At 40.8% G+C, this 18,231-nt stretch overlaps 1 protein-coding gene across 1 annotated transcript in view; it reads left to right on the top strand.

The window, feature by feature from the left end:
* The window catches only part of ACP3 (acid phosphatase 3), a 46,287-nt gene extending 29,111 nt beyond the window's left edge, over positions 1-17,176 (top strand). The window contains exons 9-11 of the mRNA XM_007087385.3: positions 1,095-1,198; positions 5,921-6,090; positions 16,269-17,176. Of these exons, the coding sequence (XP_007087447.1) occupies positions 1,095-1,198; positions 5,921-6,090; positions 16,269-16,387 (393 nt within the window). The 3' untranslated portion in view covers positions 16,388-17,176. The remainder of the gene's footprint in view (positions 1-1,094; positions 1,199-5,920; positions 6,091-16,268) is intronic.
* Positions 17,177-18,231: the final 1,055 nt, after the last annotated feature.

The raw sequence follows: 18,231 nt of genomic DNA, 5'->3' as shown, positions 1-18,231 counted from the left end.
AAATGGCCATCCATGGACTGAGTCTGCAAAGATCAGCGAACCAGGACACGCAATATGGTGACTCGGCTTCCCACCCACTTCTCCGTGATAGAGGATTTCTCAGATGCGGTTTGGCTGAAGAAAGCCATGTTTCCATTCTGCAGGAAGATGGATGAGGTGACTATAGATACAAGGAACTTTGTTTATGATCAGGGGTTCTAAATGGGGTAAGACAAAGAGCTTATGGATGAAACAGAGTGTAGTGCTTCCTGGAGAAGGGCTTCCTGAAACCAGTCCATTCTGCCAATTTTTTTAGCTTCCCATCTGCTTTCCAGTTCTAACTTGTGTGATTTCTGGCAAGTCATAATTCTGTAATTCTGTTTCTTTCTCTAGTAAATTAGTTCTAACCCCTTTATAATATATGTACACTGCCATATAATTTAGGCAACCAAATGTTATGCCCGTTTGTCGATAGAGAAGCTGAGGACTTTCAAAGATTGTGTAGTTAATTAGTGGCAAAACTAAGACTGAAAAACCAGTCCCCTATGCCTTCCAGCCACACTGGGATAAACCTTTAACAATTACTTTTAAGCTGTGCTCTCCATTTCCTTACATTTTTGTCTTCCCTGATATTTATAACCTTACATATTCTTCCCCAACTTTAAAATCACAGATTATTCTAATCTGTAGAAGAAATACAATCTAGCACTAATGTGTTCCAAAATATTTTAAAATGTAATGCAAATCAGTGAAACCAGCTAAAACAGAGATGTTCCACTAGAAAAGGCAAGGGACAAAAGCAGAAAACTTGACTCAAATTTATTTCTTCCATTTCAGGGTTATATGACATTAAGCAAGTTACTTAATATCTCTGGGTCTGTTTGCTCATATTTGTAATGGAAATAATATGTATTTAAGTCTCACTGCCTAGCACACAACAGATGCTCAACCAAAATTAGTTCTTCCCCTCTCTACCCCTTGAGTCACTGGGGTTATGGCAAATTTAATTGGATCGGAAACCATCATGGTTTTCTACAAGTGCTTAAAACTACCTATGGGACGTACATCTGAACCAGAGGTAAAGATCAAAAATGATTTGTTTCAAATCCCCACAGCATGATACTACCGTGGCTGGCTTGCAGATGGCACTAGATGTTTACAATGGAATCCTTCCTCCCTATGCTTCCTGCCACATAATGGAATTGTATCTTGAGAAGGGGTAGGTATCTAAAAGGTGCTTTTCACAATCAACACCACTTGATCTCAGGTTTTATTATTATTAGCTTAAATATTTTTTAATATTTAATTTTCAGTTAGGTACATAAATTTAAAATCAAATACTAAAGGAGCACCTGGGTGGCTCAGTTGGTTGAGCATCCGAATCTTGATTTTGGCTCAGATCATGACCTCATTCATGGTCATGAGATCAAGCCCTGCATCGGCGTAGAGCCTGCATAAGATTCTCCCTCTCCCTCTATCCCTCCCCTGCTCATGGACTCTCTCTCATAAAATTAAAGTAAAGTAAAGTAAAATGTAAAATGATTCACTAAGTTAAAAATATTGCTTTATTCCACTTTCAGATTTCATGAAATAATTTTATCCAAACTCTTTGTATGCATCTTAACTTGTGTCTTCACCACTAGAGTCCATTTTGAGTCCCCTAAAAACTGTTTTCCAGATATATTAACAAATAAGGGTAATTTTAGCTGCTGTACAAATGAACCTCAGATTCTCAGAGGTTTACCCCAATGGACATTTCTTTCTCACATATCTAATACTCTAGTAGAGATGTCCCTGGCTAATAGGAGTTGATTCACCCATGGTGTGATTTGGGGACCCAGGCTTCCATCTTTTATTTTTTAATTTTTTTAATGTTTATTTATTTTTGAGAGACAGAGCGCAAGTGGGAGAGGGGCAGAGAGAGAGAGGGAGACACAGAATCCGAAGCAGGCTCCAGGCTCTGAGCTGTCAGCACAGAGTTCGGCACAGGGCTTGAACTCACGAACCGAATCATGACCTGAGCTGAAGTCAGACGCTTAACCGACTGAGCCACCCAGGCACCCCCAGGCTTCCATCTTTTGGACCAATAGTTTTCAAGAGTGCTGTGCTCACCTGCAGGCAACTTACAGAAAGAAATGAGAGGGTAGAGAAGACAACCTGTTTATCAACCACCTTAACCCAGAAGGGGCACATATCACTTCTGTTTGCATTCTACTGGCTAAAATGATAGGCATACCTCATTTTATTGTACTTCACTTTATTGCACTTCATAGTTATTGCATCGTTTACAAATTGAACGTTTGTGGCAAACTTGTGTCAAGCAATTTTTTTGACAGCTGCTATTTTTTTTGGCAGCAATTGCTCATTTTGTGTCTCTGTATCACATTTTGGTAATTCTCGCCATATTTCGAAGTTTTCACTATTATTATATTTGGTGATCTGTGATCAGTGATCTTTTATGTTACTATTGTAATTGTATTGGGGCACCGTGAGCCACATTCATATAAGACTGTGAACTTAGTAGATAAATGTGTGTGTTCTGACTGTTCCACCAACCGGCCGTTTTCTCTCTCTCTTGCTCTCTCTCTCTCGCTCTCTCTCTCTCTCTCTTTCTCTCACTCTCACTCTTATTCTCACTCTCTCTGTCTTTCCCTCTCCTCGGGCTTCTCTACTCCCTGAGACACAACAATATTGAAATCAGACCAGTTAATAACCCTACAACAGCCTCTAAGTGTTCAAGTGAAGAGAAGAGTTGCATGTGTCAAACTTTAAGTCAAAAACTAGAAATGATTAAGCTTAGTGAGGGAGGAATGTTGAAAGCTGAGATAGGCCGAAAGCTAGACCTTTAGTGCCACACAGGTAGCCAAGTTGTGAATGCAAAGGAAAAATTCTTGAAGGAAATTAAAAGTGCTGCTCCAGGGAGTACATAAATGATAAGGAAACAAAACAGTCTATGCTTATATGGAGAAAGTCTTAATGGTCTCCATAAAAGATCAAACCAGCCACAACATTCCTTTAAGCCAAAGTCTAATCCAGAGCAAGCCCAGACTCTCTTCAATTCTGTGAGGGCTGAGAGAGGGAGGAAGCTGCAGAAGAAAAGCTGGAAGCCAGCAGAGATTGATTGGTTCATGAGGTCTAGGAAAAGAAGCCGTCTCCATAACATAAAAATGCAAGATGAAGCAGCAAATGCCAATGGAGAGGCTGCAGCAAGTGACCCAGAAGATCTAGCTGAGATCATTAATGAAGGTGGCTGCAGTAAACAACACATTTTCAATGTAGATGAACCAACCTTCTATTGGAAGAAGAGGCCATCTAGGACTTTCACAGCTAGAGAGAAGTCAATGCGTGACTTCAAAGCTTCAAAGGACAGGCTGCCTCCCTCTTTAGGGTCTAATGCAGCTGGTGACTTTAAGTTGAAGCCAGTGCTCATTTACCACTTGGGAAATCCTAAGACCCTTAAGAAGTATGCTAAATCTAATGTAGCTGTGTTCTGTAAATGGAACAACAAAACTGGATGACTGCACATCTGTTTATAACATGGTTTACTGAAATAGTATTTTACAAAAGCCTACTTTTGAGACCTGCTCAGAAAAATATCCTTTTAAAATATTACTGTTTATTGACAATGCACCTGGTCACCCAAGAGCTCTAATGGAGATGTACAATGAGATTAATGTTTTCATGCCTGAGAACACAACATTCATTCTGCAGCCCATGGATCAAGGAGCAGTTTTGACTTTCAAATCTTATGATTTGACAAACACCTTTTGGAAGGCTCTAGCTGCCATAGATACACTAGTGATTCCTCTCTGATGGATTGGGGCCAAGCAAATTGAAAGGATTCACTGTTCTAGATGCCATTAAGAACATTCATGATTCACGGGAAGAAGTCAAAATATCAACATTAACAGAAGTTTGGAAGAAGTTGATTCCAAAACCCTCATGGATGATTGGGGTTTAAGACTTCAGTGCAGATGTGGTAGAAACAGCAAGAGAACTAGAATTAGAAGTGGAGCCTGAAGATGGGACTGAATTGCTGCAATCTCATGACAAAATTTGAATGGATGAGCAAAGAAAGTGGTTTCTTGAGATGAACCTACTTCTGCTACAGATGCTGAGAAGACTGTTGAGGTGACAACAAAGGATTTAGAATATCACATGAACTTAGTTAATAAAGCAGTGGCAGGGTTAGAGAGGATTGACTCCACTTTTGAAGGAAGTTCTTCTGTGGGTAAAATACTGTCAAACAGCATCACATGCTGCAGAGAAATTGTTCAGGAAAGGAAGAGTCAACTAACTGATGTGGCAAATTTCACTGTCGTCTTATTTTAAGAAATTGCCAGTCACCCTCAACTTCAGCAACCACCACCCTGCAGTCAGCAGTCACCAATACAGAGGCATGACCCTCCACCAGCAAAAAGATTACAATTGACTGAAAACTCTGATGATGGTTAGCATTTTTTAGCAATAAAGTATTTTTAATTAGGTTGCACACATTTTTTAGACATATGCTGTTACACAGTTAGTAGACTACTATATAGAATATACATGACTTTTACATGCACTAGGAAATCAAATGATTCCTTTCAATCACTTTATTGTGATATTTGCTTTCTTGCAGTAGTCTGAAACTAAACCCACAACATCTCCAAGGAATACCTGTAGTCACTTGGTCCCACCTAGGTACAAGGGAGTCTGGGAAATGTAGTCCATTTTCAGCCATAACTCTATTCAGTAGAAAGAGAATCACAAATTTTGATTGACTGTTAGTTATGTTTGCCATATCATCTTGAGATAAAAGATGCTGTCACTGGAAAATTATCCCGGGGTATAAGCACTCATTCACATAATAATGGGAAGTTTTTAAAAACATTTCTCTAAGTGAATATTTGCGGTTAATACTGTTTATGTGGCTTTCAAAGTGATGTTTTAAAGGCTTGTTTATAACAACAACCCAACAGTGGCAGTTGTGAGGTTACTACGGCAAGAATGATCACTAAATCCTACTTGAATTTCTCTCCTGCGTGTTTGGCAAAAGACTTCCATAAGCCCCTTGTACTAGTTTTACAAGGTTGGCAAAGGCCAGTGGTTTTTCCTGAAACAACACCTTGTTTTTTCAAGTAAAGTATTGAGTATGAGGGAGTATAAATTACCTAGGTATGCACCCACACCCTCTTTCTGAGATGTAATTTTTTTTTTAATTTTTTTTTAACGTTTATTTATTTTTGAGACAGAGAGAGACAGAGAGAGACAGAGCATGAACGGGGGAGGATCAGAGAGAGGGAGACAGAATCCAAAACAGGCTCCAGGCTCTGAGCTGTCAGCACAGAGCCCGACGCGGGGCTCGAACTCACAGACTGTGAGATCATGACCTGAGCCGAAGTCGGCCGCCTAACCGACTGAGCCAACCAGGCGCCCCTCTGAGATGTAATTTTGATAAAATCTTGATGTATATTTAAGCGCATATGTTTCCAAGTTATTGCCTGGCCAAGGAGAAGAGAGACACCTTCATTCAGGGGAAAGGCTACAAGAAATACTGAGAGAGGAAAAGAAAATGAAGTAAATGGGGATCATGAAGGGGAGAGAATAGAAAGAAAACCCAACACCCCACCTGATCCCCACTTTTTACTCAAAGGCTCATCAAATCACCCCCAACTCCCCCAACCACCACCTGGTAGCTCCCTCTCTGATTAAGCTTCCTGGTCCCTACCTCCTTTGCCCCTGGTTAGCTAACAAACCAGTCCTCCCATTTCTACCCTCTGGATCTGGCCCACTGGCCCCAACTCCCTATTCCCACACCTAAGTTAGCTCATATCTACTCATTCCTGTATATTCTTCCCCTAGTCCTACAGCTGACACGTTACAGGCCAGATGGGAAAATATTCAATGGCAGTTCAACAACACAGAACTAACAGCTCTCTCTTCTACCTTCTTCCACCAGGGAGTATTTCATAGAGATGTACTATCGGAATGAGACGCAGCACGAACCATATCCCCTCACACTGCCAGGCTGCACTCCCAGCTGTCCTCTGACCAAGTTTGCTGAGCTGGTTGCCCCTGTGATCCCCCAAGACTGGTCCACGGAGTGTATGACCACAAGCAACGACCAAGGTACTTACTGAGGATGTTATGGATTAGTGTACATGCAGAGCTCTGTAGAGAAGGCAGAATACCCTTTCTCCAGACAGGTGGTGCTTTGAGAATATCACTCAGCCGTCACTCCCAGCTTTGAGGGAAATAGGTTTGAGGTGATAATTGTGTGTTTCGGGGACCCCCCCCCCCAACTTCAGGCAACTCCAACCTCTCCATGAGGCCCTGCCCCTACTTGCCTAAACCTTGACTTGGTTTTTTCAGTGTTTACAGAAAAAAAGCATCATGTCAAAATATAATCAGAGGCAAAACTTAAATCAAAGTTCTTGGGGTTGCCATGAACTGGCCACATAGAGCCTTTTGGGTTTTTTTTTAAGGACTCCCAGATTTCATTTGAGCAGGATTAATGAGGTTGCTCTTGAAGTGTCTGAAGTGGAACAGATTTCAAACAAAATCCACAATCTAGGGTGAGAGCAAGGAAGGGAAGAAGTTCATCCTAGGCAAATGGGCAGAGGACCAGCTTTGGAACTGTTAGTTCCAGCCTTCTCACAAGGAGAGGCAGATAAATGGATACAGTGGAACAATCCGGAGAAATCACCTCCACCGGGACACTGGTACTATCTTTATATATTTGTGTTAAAACTAATTGGGTAGAAAAGCTGAAAAATAAACACCTCTTTGTATCCTTTAGCCCTGGAAAATCCATGTTACTTTTGAAGAAACCAAAAGCAAATTTGCCAGAAAACTTTGCTGTATATAATATATATGGCAGCTCTTGGAGAGCAGACATCCTGGCAAATAAGTAATTTGGTGAGAGCACAATATTTAGGCACAACCCATCAGAGATGAGTACCCTGCATGAGTGGTTTCTCTTGGAAGATGGTAAGACATGTTGAATGTGGAGTTGATTTGGGAGAGGAAGTATGATACATATCAAACTGGAACAAAATTAGAAATGTAAGAACGTTCCTGAATGCCTTCAAGATCAAAACTTACCGGAATGTTGAAAAGTATGGCTGTGATAGCTGTTCTGAGGACAAAAGGAACGTGTAAGGTTTTGATCCCGATTATCTTCAGAAAACCTAAGCAAACTCCTGGCCCTGCTGAAACTACTCACTATGCAAGAAGAAATCATATTCAAATGGCACTCTTTAGAGTCTTGTAGATTTGCCATGTGGCAGATGTAACATGCCTAGAGAACACTGTGCTACGTTACCATTGTAGAAAAAGATGAAATGTTTTCTAGAGATGGTTTCCGCTGGGTGCCAGAGTCCAGAGGAAAAACCATTCCCTCTCCCAGTGAGTCATTGAACGACTGACTTGAGACACTGATTCATATATTTATTTGCATTATTTTTTCCCAAGGCAATATTTGTCCCCAGGGCTGCTCTCTGATTACTCTTCCTCCCCCATGCATGTAACTTTCCTCCACAATAAGACAAATGTAAACTAGTAAATAAAGTCATTAGTAGGGAGTTCAAAAACATTACTTTTAAAATGATTTTTGAAAAGTGTGTGCGTGTTTAATTAGAATAAAATACGTGACGGGCAGATTTTAGGGGCTACATTTTTGTTTGGGGATTTTATTTTTAATGTAACAGGAGGGAAAATATTAATGTAAAGTAAAAATGATTTTGACTGGCTTAGGTGAATATTTTTCATTGAAAATGAGTTTAGTTTGGTCTTTACTACTTCAGAAAAAGGTTAAGCTGATGGATGGCTCTGCTTTATCTATTAAGATGGAACTTGCAAGAAAACACCCTTGGGAAATTTACAGCCCAGTGGGGAAGCAAAAAGATACATATTACACAGAATAACAAGGGTTATATCTTACCACCACAAGGGTTGCTATGGAACAAGAGTTAACTGGATTCAGAGGGAGGGAGGCAGTAGGCAGTAAGGAATGTGAGCAAGGGCTACCTGTAAGAGGTAACAATTGCACCATGTGAAGTCAGTTTGGATGGAGGTTTCTAATGGTACAGCACAAGGTACTAGAAAGCCATTTATCAAATCTCTTAGTGGCTTGAAGCTGGGTTACTTCAAGCACTTACTCAGCAGAAGGCTCTGGGTCCAATGAGATTCCCACAGGTTTCCTTCAAGGGTCCAATTCTAATTAGATCAAATATCAACGGCACAAGAGCAAGGGTTTTTATCTGTTGTGTTCTCAATCTGTCTCAGAAATACCTGTGCCTGACATGAATTAGTGCTCACTAAATATTTGTCCAATAGATGTATAGATCACTTACCTTTCCTCCCTGAACATACCGTCTCTATCTTGATCAGCAGCGATACCTGCTAACCTGGGGGGTATTTTTGAGCCCATCCTTTCCTTTATCCTCCATAGCCAATATGTCACCTCCTCTTCGCAAATCTCGCTGTAGAGTATTTATAAAATTCTTTTCCTCAAGACACCAGTATCAATTCAGTATTCAAATGGAGTGAAACCAATTAGCAAAATATGTTAATAAAACAAAAACTGAAGCATCGGTGTGCTGGAGCCAACACATACCAACCTCGAGAGTGGAATGTGCACAGCCCTTCCCAACTCTGAGTTCAATCACTTGACTTTGGCAGCATGAAATTGGTCATGGTGTCATGGCTGGAGCGTCTTCATCACAGAAATCAGCATATGCCACAAACCAGGGTTTTGTCTTTTGTGGTTTTGATCCAGTTTACTAGCACACCAGTGGATTGAGCTCATAGAAAACTTAAGAGTTTATAACATGAGGTGGTCTCCAACAAAGCAAATTCAATATCTGAAGTTCTTTAAGGAAAAGGGATTTGATTTGTTCTATATGGTCTCAAAGAGTGCTGCTTGGGGTATCAGGTAAAAATTTCAGGAAGACAGACTGTTTTCATTGTTGGGAAATTCCTGGGACAGGAAATCCTATTTGCCTTGCCAGAGACACCATGAAGCACGCCAGAGCATGGAAGCGTATAGGCATTGAATGATTCCTTAGTAGGGCACAAAATTTAGCAAATAGGGTGCCCAAATCAATTTGAATAATAGCTTTAACTGCTGAATTTTTATAATTTACTCAGAAAAAAATGGCTACAGAACATTTAGGGTGTCCTGAGAAAGCCAATACAGGAAGCAGGACAAACCATTAAATACAGGACACATTGTGTATGTGCAGAATGCCTGGCTACTCTGCCACCCATGAAATCCTACCCATACCTGTAAGCAGTGTTATTCACTAGCGTTAGTAGACCCAATTAATTTCACTGTCATATCAATTAAAGTAAGCAGACTCTTTGCTGGGGAATTCATGATAAGTCTAAGTTCCATACTATGTTACTTGAAAATAAAATCCCTTTTTAGAAAATACTTTCTTAATTCCAAAATTTTACTAACACAGTCAGACTTTCATTGCTAGCACTCTCCCACCCCTCTCCCTCAATCTCCAGCACCACATACTTAGTGGGAAGGAGAATTAATGGTGGGAAGTTCAAGTTTCTCCTTATAAAAATCTTTGTAAATCTTCAGCAAATATACACATGCCCAAGATTCAACCATGAGCTTCCTAAAGGCAAGATCATTACCCTTTCCCTCCTTAAATCTTCAGACAATGCCTAGAACCTGGTACCTTCAGTCAGTATTTGCTAATTGAATAAATGTTCAGCCCTTCACACTTAGCCTGGCTTCTTCATGGCTGGACCCAGGTATCAGGAGCTTAGAACTCACTTGTTCAATAAATAGGGGAGAGAAGCTATGAATGAGCCTCAAATGGGAGTGTACTATAAAGACCCAGTCACCAACTACATACATATATGTATATACCAATATGTCTGTATTATTTGGCCTGTTTTCAGCGTTGTCAGCTTGGCATTCTTTTGTTCTCCTATTGCTTTTTGGAGCCACTGTTCATTGATACCCCTTCCAGCACCCCTCCTCCCTCAGAGATGAAGCCAGTTATAGCACCTGTTTCTCATTCTTGTTGCTACTATCATCAGTTTCCCAGGACATGTGTCATCATTCATTAATGGCATTGGGAACTTGCTCTGGTATATATGCCAGCTCACTCCTCACTCCCCCTCCTGTCCTCAGCCTAGGCAATTCTGACATAATAGTGGCCCATCCTATACCCTGCCCACCACAACAATATCCAACCCTTGGTTAAACCAACCACGCAGTGTTGGCATTCTGATCTGCTAAGTTGGAACAGAAGCCTATTGTTACCATTTCAAATTATGAATATTGAAATTTCTACTTCAATCCCAGCTGGTTCTTTCAACGCTGTTTGGTCAAAGTATTCACCCTTCCTGGACCCTTTTCCTGAGTTCTACAGGAAGGCCTTGTTATTTTCCCCAAACTTTCAAGTTCATCTTGGCTTGTTTAATTCTAGTGAGATGTCCTTAGAAGAGCAAGATAGTCCACTGAAAACTCTTTCAGATTCTCCTGTCACTACCACCAAATATATTAGTAGCCTTAACTTGACTCTACTGCTACTCCTCAAGAAAACATGTTACTCCCTGAGTATCCTTTCCTCATGTGTATGATCCCACCCCTCGTTTCCTGGGACCTCAGTGAAGCTTAGCTTCTTTTTCTTCCTCTGTGTTGGCTTCCTTCTACTAGGAAATGCCTACATCTCTCATCAAAGGACATCTCAAGTGCCTGCTCCATCTCACTCTCTTCAATCCCGATTTTCTTGAACTAATCGTTTGTATTCTGTATTTCCTCCTCGCTCACTCCTGAACTATTCCGTAAAATGATGTTCTTCCATCTCTTTGTGGAAACTTCCCTTTTGAAAGTCATGGCACCTAGCTCAGTGACCTGTTTTTGTTTTCCTGTCAATAGGACATATCCCCACTTTACAGAGAAGAAAATAGCCTCAGAAAACAACATGCCACAAGTGTTAGGGTCAGGGTTCAAGCCTCACAGTCTCTAACACCATATTTCTACTATATCATCTTCCCTTTCCATCCCACACTGTCTTGTTGACTATTCCCCTGGGACAAATGCCCAAAACTTGAATTAGTGGGTCAAAGTATATGAATATTTAATGGGGTGCCTGGGTGGCTCAGTTGGTTAAGCATCCGACTTCAGCTCAGGTCATGATCTCACACTCCATGAGTTCGAGCCCTGCGTCGGGCTCTGTGCTGACAGCTCAGAGCCTGGAGCCTGCTTCGGATTCTGTGTCTCCCCCTCTCTCTGCCCCTCCCCTGCTCAACCTCTGTCTCTCTCTGTCTCAAAAATAAGTAAAAACATTTAAAAAAAACTTTTTAATGAATATTTAATAACAGGTATTTTTTGAGTACCTCTCATGTACCCAATATGTGCCTATGTAGCAGGTGTTAAGTTTGTTGAGAAAGTAGCAGCAATACAAGAAAATTGTCCCCATGTGACCTGGACCCCTTGGCAGGGAGGACAGGGGGATAAAAAATTAAATAAGCCCTAACAGTTAAGTATGGTAATGCTATAATAAAGGACATAGGGGAAAGGAAACTAGCTTAAGTCTAAGGGGTCAGAGAAGGCTTCTCAAAGGGGGTGCTGTTTAAACCAAAGCCTGGGAGCACCTGGGTGGCTTAGTTGAGCATCCAACACTTGATTTTGGCTCAGGTCATGATTTTATGGTTTGGGGGTTTGAGCCCTGCATCAGGCTCTGCACTGTCAGTGTGGAGCCTGCTAGAGATTCTCTCTCTCCCTCTCTGTCTGTCCCTCCCCTACTCACTCTCTCTCTCAAAATAAATAAACATTTTTTTTAATTAAAAAAAATAAACCAAAGCCTGAAGGAAAGAAGGAATTAACAGGGTGAGTAGAGGTGAGGAGAGAGGAGAGTATTACAGACAAAAGAAAATGTGTAGAAGCCCAGAGGCTAAAGACAACATGGGGCATTTTAGGAACAGGAAGGAGTATGTCCGGTCATAGTGCAAACACTGGGAAGGCAGACATTAAGTGTCTCAGGTCAAGTTGAATAGCTCTAGTCATTAAGAGGTTTTCGGCAGAGGACAGATGATGGGATTGGCTTCTTGTTTTAGAAAGACCTCTGTCCTCAGTGGGGAGAGAGGATCAGAGAGCAGTGGGACTGAGAGCAGGGAGCACAGCTGGGAGACTGTTGCAGTAATCCAAGGACGAAGACGCGGACAGACTTATTCAAACAGGAAAGAGGAAGAGTATACAGGACTTCAGGAGTAATGGCGAGAGGAAGAGGCTTTTTGATACACATTGCCAAAATAGATCTCAGAAGGGCAGTGCTGATTCACACTGCCTTCAGTGGCTTTCATGTGTTCCTGTGCAGTAGGAGAGCTTGTCCGTCATTACCGGTCCTACCTCTTCGCAGTAAGATGCAACTGATCGCTTTCTTTCTCAGACCCTAGAACATTACTCTATCAAACTCACAAAATGCTTCTCAGTACAAGGGAGCATAAATTTTTAAAGATTGAGGAGATATGGGACACCTGGGTGGCTCAGTCCGCTAAGCATCCAAATTCGGCTCAGGTCATGATCTCACAGCTCATGAGTTTGAGCCCCACATCGGGCTCTGTGCTGTCGGCATGGAGCCCTCTTGGGTTCCTGTCTCCCTCTCTCTCTGCCCCTCCCCAGCTTGTGCTTTCTCTCTGTCTCAAAAATAACTAAAAACATTAAAAAAAAATTTTTTTTTAATTTAGGAGAGGGAGAAAGAGTCTCTCCTGAGTCTTTTCTACGCTCTTAGACTCATATCTTCCTCCAACCCCCTAAATGATAACATCCTACTGGCTTGTCCTTGGTTCCGTCATTCTACCCTCGCCATGAGCCAGCATTACCCAGGCCTGCATCTTCTTACATCTACAATCCTTATTTCCACATCTGCATATAGAATTCTAGATCTGTTTTTTTCAGCTGCCTACTGATCATTTCTACAAGGATATTAACCCATCTCAATCCTACATTTGAAATAAAATGTATTATCTCCTCCACTCCAAACTGATCCTTTTTAATGGGCTTCCAATCTCCGTTCATAGCCTAATAATCTTCTTCACCCAAGCTGGAACCCATGGGTGGCCGTGACTCCACTTCTCCTTTACCAGTACATTGTAATCCATCACAGAACCTGTCAATTCTACTGCAAGAGTATCCTAGAATTCCTTCATCTGCAATGTCAACCACACTTCCAGTGCTGAACCCTAAGTATCTTGTCAAAGGCATTTTAACAGCCATCAGGCCTAGAGTGTCTCCACCACCCTATCTTTCTCTGTAGTTGTTTTCTTTTTTTAAATACAAATTGGGCCATGTCACTTCCATGTGTCATAATTGCTGATGATTTCCATGTACCCACGACAAACCAGACCTTCTAAAACCTAGGCCTCAACCTACCTGTCTAGTCTTAACTCACCAGAAGCTATACTCCAGCCACGTGCAACTGCTCATTATTTCCCAAACACACTCTTGTGCAACTCATTCTATCTCATGGAAAAGTCTTATTTACCTCAAAGGCCTGCTCAAATCTTATCATTTTCTCAGAAGACTTTCCAACCTCTTTCTCTTCTAAATAGAAAGCTTTGTATTAATTGCAACTTTTTCTCTACTCCAATGGCATGTCTTTTATACTTCTATTTTACTATTTATCACATGATCTCATAATTGTCTATCTGGTTCTCCCACTAGATATTGATGATCTCAAAATCAGGGATCAGGGAACCCCAGAACCCAACACACCGCTGACCTGGCATATAGTGTGTGCCCACTGCATGTCTAGGAAAGACTGAAGGAAGGGGAAATATTGGGGAAGTATGGTCCATGGGACTATTATGACAATGTAGCCAATAAAAATAATTGAAAATACATTTCCAAATACAGATAGTCATCCATGAACATTAACTTTGAAGAATCATTAGTCTCTGCCTTCTTCCCCCATTTTATTTAGCTCTTTCCTTCCTTCCTTCCTCAATTCTCTTCAGTTTCCTCCACCTTTATATAAACTCCATTCGCAGGGGTAATGGCACCCATCCACCACGATCTAACTTTATTAATATTAATCTTCTCGTGATGCTAAGAGGCATCCTGACATTGTGAGAAAAGCACTGAACTAAAAATTGAGAACCTGTGAGTTCTAAATCATTCATTCTTTCCACAAATATTTATTGAGCATCTCCTATGTGCCAGGTATTGTTCTAACTGCCAGGGATACATTCATGAACAAAAAGACAAAGTTTTCTGCCTTCATGAAGCTTACATTCTATTAGAGGGAGAGAGGGTTGGATAATGAGTAACAAATATAATAAATAAGTACTTTGGTAGGTGAGGATCCCAAGTGCCAAGATGGGGGTGGGAATGGGGAAAGGGCATATTGGTTGCACCTTTAAGTAGAAAGTCCTCATTAAGAAGATGAGATTTGAGCAAAGAAAGCAATAGAGTTACCTGATGCAGAGATTCATGAGAAGAGCATCTAGGCAATAGTAGTAACTATAGCAAAGGTTGTAAATGGGTGTGTGCCTGGCATGTCTGAGGAACAACAAGGCCTGTGTGGCCAAAAGAGAGTAAGCGAAGGGAAGGTGGTAGGAGACGAAATCTATGTTAATCAGGCCTGATGGTATAGAGCCTTATAAACTGTTATCGTTAGGACTTTGGTTTTCATTCTGAGTGAGATAAGCATTCATTGCAGACTTTGTTTTAGGTAGAAGAGTGTCATGATTTGAATTGAAGTCATTTGGCTGCTGTGTTGAAAATAGATCATAGGGAAGAAAGTATAGAAGCTAGGGAACAAGTCAGGAGGATGTTGTAATAATCCTGGGTGGTGGAGAGAAGGGGAGAAATCATTGGTTTCTAGATATAGTTTTTGGAAGAACAACAGGACTTACTGACAGATTGATTATAGGATGTGAGAGAAATAGAGGAAATCAGAGGAAATTTCAAGAGTATGGGGCTGAGACAGAAGAAGGAATTTTCCATCAACTGATATGAGGAAGGCTGCAGGAAGAACAGAGTTTGGGGCAGGGGAAGGCATGAAGGGATTGGGAATTCAGTTTTGGACTTGCTGAGATTGAAATGACTATTCAATGTCCAAGGGAATATGTCAAGTACACAGTTGGATATATGAGTCTTGAGTGTGCAGAAGATTTAAATTTGGAAGTCATTAGTGAACTGAGTCATTAGTGAATCATGAGACTGATAAACCTATATATTCCAACCCAAGTACAATTATCTGCTTATCCTTAGCCAAATTATCTAATCTCTCTACTTCTTTTTTTTTCATGTCTACAATGATAAGGTTAGGTTAAATAAGTGATTTTCAACTGTGTTCCATGGAGCATGAGGGCTTCTGTAGACGGAGCTGCCAGATCAGAGAGATGTTTGCTCTCCCACTGCCTAAACCAACCACCAATCCTTTAGTTTTACAATGAAGATCAGACATCCATTTAGAAATGGTACAAATTGATATTTATGATGGATATACTACAGTGTACCAGGGTGTGCGCGCGCGCGCGCGCGTGCGTGCGTGTGTGTGTGTGTGTGTGTGTGTGTATGGAGGGTAACTTCCTATATGCAATAATGAATAGCATCTCATAAAAAATGACCCCGTATATCTCCCCATGACTGGTCAGCTATCAAAAGGCTATGTGTAAGTAAAGGTGCAGATTAGCAATGGTACACAGTTATCTTAAAAATGCTTGTGATTGTTAACATGTGCTCAAGGTTTCTTCTCTAAAATGTATTTATTGAAAAACAAATTCAGAAACTAAAAGATGATATTCCATTTCTTTTAGACCCAATTAATGATAGTATTTCTGTTGACACTGAGACCATGAACAATTGATCATTTTAACTGTATAAAAATGCATGAAGTTAATGCTGGAAAGGACCTTAGAAATACTTCAGTCAAAAAAAATAGAAGAAGAAGAAGAAGAAGAAGAAGAAGAAGAAGAAGAAGAAAGGAAAGGAAAGGAAAGGAAAGGAAAGGAAAGGAAAGGAAAGGAAAGGAAAGGAAAGGAAAGGAAAAAGAAATACTTAAGTCAATCACCCTCCCTTTATGGTGGAGGAGCTGAGACTCAGAGGTCAAAGGTCATGCCAGAACTAACCTAGGTCATTTCCTGACTCCTAGTCTAGTGTCTTTTCAGCACATTCTACTGGTTTCAAGCTTGCTTCAGAAACACCACTGAATTTTTACAATTAAGGCAGAAATCAACACTGATGTGTGATCTTCCTATTTTCCTCATTTTATAATCTTCATATTTTCCTAATCCATTAATTTTACATTATGGGTCTTCCAATTTTTCCACAGTTCTAAGGGTCGTCCTTGCTGTTGCCTTTTGCCTGGTGTCTGGTGTCCTCGTGGTGTTGCTGCTTACCCTCATCCGCCATGGGCCCTGCTGGCACAGAGACCCCTATCGGAATATCTGAACAGATGGCTGAATAAGGGCGGACACACCACACCAACCTCCTGGGATGCAGCACCTCTCAGTGATGCCTCATGGAAAGGACTGGCTTTCACCATGTGGACATCACCCTGCCCACACCCTTCTCTTTGAGCCTGGCTAGAGCAGGGTCTGAACTCATAGTGACCCAGGGACTGATGAATGAACCCCAAGTTACTTGGTTAGGTCTCCTGATGGTTAGGTCTCCTCATCATAGTGCAAGCTTCTCATGCAGCTAGAAAGAAGTTCTTCTGCAAAGGATAGTTGTATTCTCTGGCATGGATGTCCAGAAAGAAAGAAAGAAGTTAAACTCCAACCAGCCTTTTGCCTTCAAAGAGCAAATGGTTACAACGTGTGACAACATAGATTAAAGAAGACTGGATAATGACAATAATTACACTAGAAATAGTATCATGTAGGATGATTCTTAAGAAATAAGACCCAACCAGAAGGTGTAAATAAATCTTTTTTTTAGCTGTTAAGTAGGTTGAATACAAACATGTATACACTCCTGAAAAGAAACTCCTACCCAGTGTTTGATAGCTAACAGATTTCTGTATGTGTATATATACTAACACATACAAACACATAGCTGTATTGAAACTGCCTTAGAGAGAGGTATTTAATTCTCAGAAACTGTAATATCAACTATTGTAATTGTTTCTCAGGTCATTTTCCCCACAATTTCTATAATGGGGAATAACTAGGAAGTCCATGCAGTCATGTTTCTTTTTTCTACCTCTACCATGAGACTATATTTTTATTTTATTTTTTTTAATATATGAAGTTTATTGTCAAATTGTTTCCATACAACACCCAGTGCTCATCCCAAAAGGTGCCCTCCTCAATACCCATCACCCACCCTCCTCTCCCTCCCACCCCCCATCAACCCTCAGTTTGTTCTCAGTTTTTAAGAGTCTCTTATGCTTTGGCTCTCTTCCATTCTAACCTCTTTTTTTTTTCCTTCCCCTCCCCATGGGTTTCTGTTAAGATTCTCAGGATCCACATAAGAGTGAAACCATATGGTATCTGTCTTTCTCTGTATGGTTTATTTCACTTAGCATCACACTCTCCAGTTCCATCCGTGTTGCTACAAAGGGCCATATTTCATTCTTTCTCATTGCCACGTAGTACTCCATTGTGTATATAAACCATAATTTGAGACTATATTTTTATAGTTCCAATTTCTTCATTTCATTTTAAAAGTAAGAGACTTACTTTCATGAGAACTTTTCATGGCCACTATGAGATAATAGTATATTTAATCACCACAAATAGATCTACATTTCCCAAGCGGTGAAGTAGAAAGAAAAATGGGATGAAGGTTGATGACCCTATGCCACAGCTCTGCACTGGCTTTAAGCCAACAACTTGGAACAAGTTCTTTTAAGTCTTTTAAACCTTGGTTTAATTATCTAAAAAAGAAGAGTGGACTAGATAAACATGGAAGTCACATCTAGTTCTCATATTCTGTGAACAATTTATTTTTCATTTCATTTCATTCATGGATTGGTCATTGTCCAAGAAAGCATGTTCATGAATGGTACCATTACAGCAAGCCTGATATGTATTCTAAACAGTCTTAACCCATCCTGAGCTTTTAACCATCCAATTGGTGGGAAATTCAATCTCATTCATTGGTAGAGTTCTTCACCTTCTCAGGTATTACTAAAGGTCCTGGAATGTTGTGGGAAGAGTTGGATGAGGGTCCTTTAGACTGCTATCTACACTGGTCTCCAATAAACACACTGTCTATTCCCACATGGTCTCCTGAAGGTAGGCAGAGGACATCTATGCATGGCTCCCAAGACCACACACTTGGACTGCACC

This window comes from Panthera tigris, chromosome C2, assembly GCF_018350195.1.
Source record: "Panthera tigris isolate Pti1 chromosome C2, P.tigris_Pti1_mat1.1, whole genome shotgun sequence".
NCBI classification, from domain to species: Eukaryota; Metazoa; Chordata; class Mammalia; order Carnivora; family Felidae; genus Panthera; species Panthera tigris.
This window is presented reverse-complemented; position numbering and strand designations above follow the sequence as displayed.